General features: G+C 43.1%; 1 protein-coding gene across 5 annotated transcripts in view; it reads left to right on the top strand.

Annotated features, from left to right (window-relative positions):
- The window catches only part of scn1lab (sodium channel, voltage-gated, type I like, alpha b), a 43,993-nt gene extending 40,508 nt beyond the window's left edge, over positions 1-3,485 (top strand). For all 5 annotated transcript variants that reach the window (XM_058403676.1, XM_058403673.1, XM_058403677.1 and 2 more), the window contains exons 26-27: positions 1-189; positions 279-3,485. The exon at positions 1-189 is cut by the window's left edge and continues 82 nt beyond it. In XM_058403676.1, the coding sequence (XP_058259659.1) occupies positions 1-189; positions 279-1,474 (1,385 nt within the window). In that variant the 3' untranslated portion in view covers positions 1,475-3,485. The remainder of the gene's footprint in view (positions 190-278) is intronic.
- Positions 3,486-7,500: the final 4,015 nt, after the last annotated feature.

Here is a 7,500-nt window from a genome sequence, read left to right as displayed (position 1 = left end):
TGGTGACCATGATGGTGGAAACGGACGATCAGACGCAAGATATGGACAACATCCTGTACTGGATCAACCTGGTGTTCATCGTGCTCTTCACCGGCGAGTGCGTGCTGAAGATGTTCTCGCTCAGACACTACTTCTTCACCATCGGCTGGAACGTCTTTGACTTCGTGGTTGTGATTCTGTCCATCGTCGGTAAGCGCTGGGGAGGCGTGCGGTGAGAAACGTACCGGGACGTGATCACGTTATCGCTTACTTTTAATATGAAATCCTTTCCTTTGCAGGAATGTTCCTCTCGGAGGTGATCGAGAAGTACTTTGTGTCTCCCACCTTATTCCGAGTCATCCGGTTGGCTCGGATCGGCCGTATCCTCCGTCTCATCAAGGGGGCCAAAGGCATCCGGACCCTCTTGTTCGCCTTAATGATGTCACTTCCTGCCTTGTTCAACATCGGGCTCCTGCTCTTCCTGGTCATGTTCATCTACGCCATTTTTGGAATGTCCAACTTCGCCTACGTGAAACACGAAGCCGGAATTGACGACATGTTCAACTTCGAGACGTTCGGAAATTCCATGCTGTGCCTCTTCCAGATCACGACGTCGGCCGGCTGGGACGGGCTTCTGGCGCCCATCCTGAACAAGCGCGAACCCGACTGCAACAGCGAGACCGAGCACCCGGGCAGCTCGTACCGCGGCGACTGCGGGAACCCGTCGGTGGGCATCTTCTTCTTTGTCAGCTACATCATCATCTGCTTCCTGATTGTGGTGAACATGTACATCGCTGTCATTCTGGAGAACTTCAGCGTCGCCACGGAGGAGAGCGCCGAGCCGTTAAGCGAGGACGACTTCGAGATGTTCTACGAGGTGTGGGAGCGCTTCGACCCGAACGCTACGCAGTTCGTGGAGTACCACAAGCTGTCAGACTTTGCAGACACTCTGGACCCGCCGCTGCGCATCCCTAAACCTAACAAGATCCAGCTGATCGCCATGGACCTCCCAATGGTCAGCGGAGACCGCATCCACTGCCTGGACATCCTGTTCGCCTTCACGTTGCGTGTGCTGGGCGAGGAGGGCGAGATGGACGCGCTGCGTGGTCAGATGGAGGAGCGCTTCATGGCGTCCAATCCGTCCAAAGTGTCCTACGAACCCATCACCACCACCCTGCGGCGCAAACAGGAGGAAATGTCCGCCATCATCATCCAGCGAGCTTTCCGGCGCTACCGCATCCGCATCACGGTCAAGAAGGCGTCCAATATGTACCGCCAGCGGCTGCAGGACGGCGGCGAACCTCTGCCTGAGAAAGAGGTCCTCGTCATCGGGAAGTTTCCAGAAAACTCGGCGTCGGACAAAACGGACATGACCCCGTCTTCGGCTTCTCCGCCCTCGTACAACAGCGTGGCCAAATCAGAGAAGGACAAGTATGAGAAGGAAAGGCGGGAGAAAGAGAACAGTACAAAAGACACGCGCGAGAGAAAGAAATGAAACGTTGTGAGCGAGAACGAGACGAACGTGATGAAGACTGCTCTTTAAACGAGACACTGTTTACAGATTTTATGGGGAACAAAGCTACGGACTTCCTTCACTAAGGTTTTGGGACTCATGCCAAACTGAGCATGTCTGTGTGTGTGTGTGTGTGTGTGTGTATTGTTGTGTATTGATGATGAGCCAGAATGCTTGACACGTTCACGTTGTCATCACACACACACACACACACACACACACTGGGAACACTTCAGATAAGAGAGTGACTGTTACTGTTAAGAAAGACCCGTGTGTGTGTGTGTGTGTGTGTGTGTGTGTGTGTAGAGAGAGAGAGAGAGAGCGTAGCTTTCGGACGTGTCTGTTCGTTCCGAGTGTCTTTGTCCAGCACTAGGAAACTGTTACACGGTCATCAGTAGCCACACTGCCAGTACTGCTGGTGTCCTTGTTCTCGAACGGCGTATTATGACGTACCGATGTATCCGCCCTCTGGTTTTCTTAACATACATCCCTTCTTTTTTTTCTTCCAAGATCCATGTTTCTACTCACGGAATTTTCGATTGTTTCATCAAAGTCTGTGGAGGAAGTGGTGATGTAGAGGTTTAGTAACAAAAACAAAAGAATAAGAGAGAAAGAGAGAGAGGTTATATATGTGTGTGAAATAAACTAGGCAGGAAGGAAGCATCTGCTCTCTGGGAGCACAATGTGTCCGTGTAGGGATCAGGATTTTTACAGCCACTGGGGTAGTTGGAATGTTTTCTATAATAATTATGATTATTACTATATAGATAGAGATGTATTGCAGCGCTGCCTTATTTATCAGAACAACAAAACAGACGGAGAAGGTCGATCGCAAAAACCCCGACGCTTTCTTTCTATCTAGGATCGTAAGCCTGAATGTCCACTCTGTGAACAAAACTCTCCGGAATTTCACGCGCTACCGTAACCCGAGCCTACAACCTTTCAACTGAATGTCTCCGGGGCGGAACGCCGGGGTTTTTAATCTCTTTCTTGAATCTCGTTCCATTTTTCCGAAAGAGACGCGACGTCTTTCTTCCAAAGCAAACAGGCGATTTCGAGCTCGAAAGAACAACAATCACGAGCCCTCCTGAAAGCGTCAGGGCGGAGAGACGGACGGATGGGGGGGCGGACGGGGGGCCGCGAATATTTACGGTTGCGATCAGCTCTCTTTTGTTGAAACTTGTGGTGATTCTGTCTGTACATATCGGCACTCTGTATCTCACCTCTGTACTCGACACTGTAGAGGAGCACTTTTACACTGCCATCTGGATGCATATTATCTACGTCTGTGTGTGTGTGTGTGTGTGTGTGTGTGTGTGAGGGAGAGAGAGAGAGAGAGAGAGAGAGAGAGAGAGAAAGAGAGAGAGATATATAGTATATGAGAGCTAGTATATGTGACTGTACTGGGACCAGCATTGATGTGCTTTATTCCCATTCTCTTGTTCAATGTTTATACTGTAAATAGTAGAGCTCCTTTGTTTTTTTGTTTTTGTTTTTTTTTATTATTATTGATATTTTGTTTACTTTTTTTTTTTTTTTTGCAAAGTGCTACAGTATGTGTGAGGGCCAGGTCCCGGTTTTAATGTACATATAAATTTATGAAGCAATCAGTGGTGGTCATATTTCATTCGTAGTGTTGTAGTAAACTGCATGCACTATACTAACCAACTACATGGTGACATTATTTTAAAAAGCCAAAAGAATAAAGATCATATTTTTTGTACCAAAGTATACTTAATTTCCTCATCATTATATCTGTCACACCATCATGAAGCCCCCTCAGCAATGTACCAGAAATTTTTATCTCTTAAAAAAAAAAAAAACCTGGAAAAGTTATATTGAAATGTTTTTTTTTTTCTTCTTCTTCTTTTATTTTTCCTTTTTTTGTTTTCTAAAAACAATGTGTGACTTTTATTCCTTTGAATCGGAGCGAAAAAGGTTTCTGACGTACACACTGTAGTTTTCCAAAATAAAGCATATTTTGGGAAGCCGATACCTTGGAAAGTCTACGGATGTGTTTGATTTTTTATTTTAAGACCGAATGAATCGTCCGGGTGAATCGATCGGTTCATTGACGAATCATTCTTTTGTCAAACGACTCCCTACGCTAATAATGAGGATTACGGAAGAGTGTCTATCTGTTTGTAAGTCATGTTTAGTGCTGTGTGGAAGAGGGAATCACTCTACAGTGCTGGATGAATCATTTTGATTCATTAGTGATCGATGAATCACGGTGAATCGATCTTTTTCGAAACGACTCCCAAAGTGTTCTATTCCTCTTATACCACTGCAGTTTTCCAGGATTGGATTTTTTTAATGGAATAAAAATGACTTGCCATATTTTATTCATCTTTTTAAAATCTAAAATGACCTACTTTAGAATAACACCACGACTCAAAGTCTCTTACAGTGCATTATTTATTTATTAAAAAACAGTGTCCTATATTTTATTTTTTATCCATTTAGAGATACATTTACTGTTTCAAGTATGCCTGAAGCATACCAGTCTACAGGATGAATCATTTGCTGACTAGTGAATCATTTGCTGACTAGTGAATCATTTGCTGACTAGTGAATCATTTGCTGACTAGTGAATCTTTTGCTAACTAGTGAAACATTTGCTGACTAGTGAATCTTTTGCTGACTAGTGAATCATTTGCTAACTAGTGAATCATCTGCTAACTAGTGAATCATTTGCTGACTAGTGACTCATTTGCTGACTAGTGAATCAATTGGTAACTAGTGAATCATTTGCTAACTAGTGAATCATCTGCTAGCTAGTTAGTCATTTGCTGATTTGTGAATCATCTGCTGACTAGTGAATCATTTGCTAACTAGTGAATCATTTGCTGACTCATGACTCAGTGAATTGATTCACAAGCCTGAGTCTGCTGTAATACAGAAACACAGCCATGGTTAGCGTGGTCAGGAGTCACGCCGCCCCATCATTAACTACTTTCCCAGAGAATATTATTCTCTTTACACCACAGAGACATTCCTTCCCCAGATGAGTTCTCTGAAGGAACTGAATCGGTAAATGAAAATGCGCCACCTTCCATGGAATACCTGAGCTGAAATAATGAGATTTCCAGCTGACTGAAATGTATTTACTCTCCGCTTTCTACTGGTTTGTTTGGGTGCAGACTTGTTGTCTTTTTTCTGTACCTCCCACACTGAGAATGTTCAGGCTTCGATGGAGTTCGGAGGTTCATTAGTCTGAATTCTGTGGAGCCGGAGAGCTCTGCTGTAATAAGGCCGCTCCAGACGCCGGAGACACGTCTGTGGGTCGACTGTTTCAGCTAAACAACATTCACTCAAAACTTCAGAACCTTTCAGGCTTAACAAGCAGCTCATTTTCTGATCACGATTTAATGCTAGTTTATCGTCGGTATTCAGGCCTACACTTTTCGAATAGGACAATATCTTCATCACGAAATAACTTCTGAGTTATAGATGATGAAAGTGTGAAAGAAAGAAAGCTGAAGAAATAATCAGACGAGCCGAGAGTCGTGTCACATGCCAACTTTTTCCTCAGGACCAACTGCTTTCAGCAGCCTGTGTGTTTGTGTGATGGAGAGAGGAAACACTCTGTAATCAGGACTGACCCTCCTGTAGATTCTCTCCTCCTGTTGCCTAGCAACCTGACATCACCATACTGCCCAACAGGTTTTTTACACTGTTACCACATTTCCCCATGACGGTGAGAATTCATAACAAATCCAACAATATTTGGTTCATTTTTTTAACGTTAGATAGTTAGTTTAATTGGTCATCTATTTATCTGTCCATCCATCCATCCATCCATCCTTCCGTCTGTCCGTCCATCCATAAATCCATCTATCCATCTATTCATTTATTCATCCATCCATCTAAAGAATCCATCCATCCGTCTGTCTATCCATCCATCCATCCATCCATCCATCCATCTATTCATCCATCCATCTGTCCATCCATCAGTCAATCCATCCATCCATACATCTGTCTGTCCTCCCATCCGTCCGTCCATGTATTTATTTGTTTCTTTGTTTGTTCATTTATTTAGTCACTTGTCCATTGTTCTTAACTTATTTATCTGTTTGTTCACTCATCCGTTCATTCATTTGTCCGTTTATTTTGTGTTTATTCATTCACTTATTAGATTGTTCTTCCTGCTTGTTTATTTATCTTTCAGTTCTTCACTTATTTGTTTGTTTGGTTCACTAGTTTATTTGTTTGTTTCATAAAACACTAAATAAGACAAGACATTTCCGGTTGTTTTTGATACAAACCTCAATATGGCTTTAATAAATAGACAAAATATAATTATTCACATTTTAATACTGGCTGTTGTAAAAAAAACTGTTTTCACTTCTTCTGTTTATTATTTATTACACATAAACAAATGAAATAATTGTATGCATGTACACTATATTGCCAAAAGTTTTGGAACACCGCGCCAAATCACTGAATTCAGGTGTTGTTCTTCAGGGGTTGGGCTCGGCCCCTTAGTTCCAGTGAAAGGAACTCTTAATGCTTCAGCTTCATACCAAGACATTTTGGACAATTTCATGCTCCCAACTTTGTGGGAACAGTTTGGGGATGACCCCTTCCTGTTCCAACATGACTGCACACCAGTGACCAAAGCAAGGTCCATAAAGACATGGATGAGTGAGTTTGGTGTGGAGGAACTTGACTGTCCTGCACAGAGTCCTGAACTCAACCCCATAGAACACCTTTGGGATGAATTAGAGTGGAGACTGTGAGCCAGACCAAAACTGGGACGTCTGCCTTTACATGCACATGAATGTAATATGGAGTTGTCCCGCCCTTTGCAGCTATAACAACTTCAACTCTTCTGGGAAGGCTTTCCACAAGGTTTAGGAGTGTGTTTATGGGAATTTTTGACCGTTCCTCTAGAAGGGACTGATGTTGGATGAGAAGGTCTGGCTCACAGTCTCCACTCTAATTCATCCCAAAGGTGTTCTATGGGGTTGAGGTCAGGACTCTGTGAAGTTCCTCTACACCAAACTCACTCATCCATGTCTTTATGGACCTTGCTTTGGGTGCGGTCATGTTGGAACAGGAAGGGGTCATCCCCAAACTGTTCCCACAAAAATGGGAGCATGAAATTGTCCAAAATGGTATGAAGATGAAGCATTAAGAGTTCCTTTCACTGGAACTAAGGGGCCGTGCCCAACCCCTGAAGAACAACACCTGAATACAATGAATTGGTGGGGTGTCCCAAAACTTTTGGTAAGTTTTGGTAACTTTTGATATAGTGTATGTAAGCTGATGGCCACTAGAGGGAGCTCTTCTCTGCTTTTCTAGCCAAAGTTCACTTTTCTTTAAGAATCCGTCTTCTGTTCTGAAAGCTACACAATCATGAAAACGCATATCGAGCCATTTTAAAGAATATTTAATAAGTGTTTACAGAAATAGAAGTTATCGTTTGTGGTAGACATGACAGAAATGACAGATGACGGAGCTCGGCTTCTGTACAGCACAATGAAGCCAAAAAGCTCTTTAAACCGCATGAAAAGGGCTAAATGGTGTGTGTTTTCCCCCCGAGGCTCTGTGTGGTTTACTTCTGCACTCTGCTGTGAGTGAATAAGGGCTGCAGAATGAGAGAGAGACTCAGTTTTTCCGCTTCAGTAAGAGAAAAAAATTCCTGATGACAGGACAAAAAGAAAATCTCTGCTCACGCCATTATGCCATCTGCGCGAGCGCTTAACGAAAAGCGCGGGAAGCTTCCCAAGCTAAACAGGCTAACTGTAGACTCCCTGAAGGAAAACTGTTATAATCCTTTTTTTTTCCTTCGAGTTTTTATTTTATCTCGTATTTTTCCAAAAAAAATGACTAATTTTTAATATATAAAACAAACAGAAATAATAATAATGAAAAAGTTCACCAGAAAAGCTTTTATTATTATTTTATGTCGAAGAAGCCACGTTTAGGTCTGGTTCCCAAATGGCACGTGACTCCCTTATAAGTGCACTATGTAGTGAACGAAACAAAGTGGTTTAATGGGT

The sequence above is a fragment of the Hemibagrus wyckioides genome, linkage group LG11, assembly GCF_019097595.1.
Source record: "Hemibagrus wyckioides isolate EC202008001 linkage group LG11, SWU_Hwy_1.0, whole genome shotgun sequence".
In the NCBI taxonomy this organism is placed as follows: domain Eukaryota; kingdom Metazoa; phylum Chordata; class Actinopteri; order Siluriformes; family Bagridae; genus Hemibagrus; species Hemibagrus wyckioides.
This window is presented reverse-complemented; position numbering and strand designations above follow the sequence as displayed.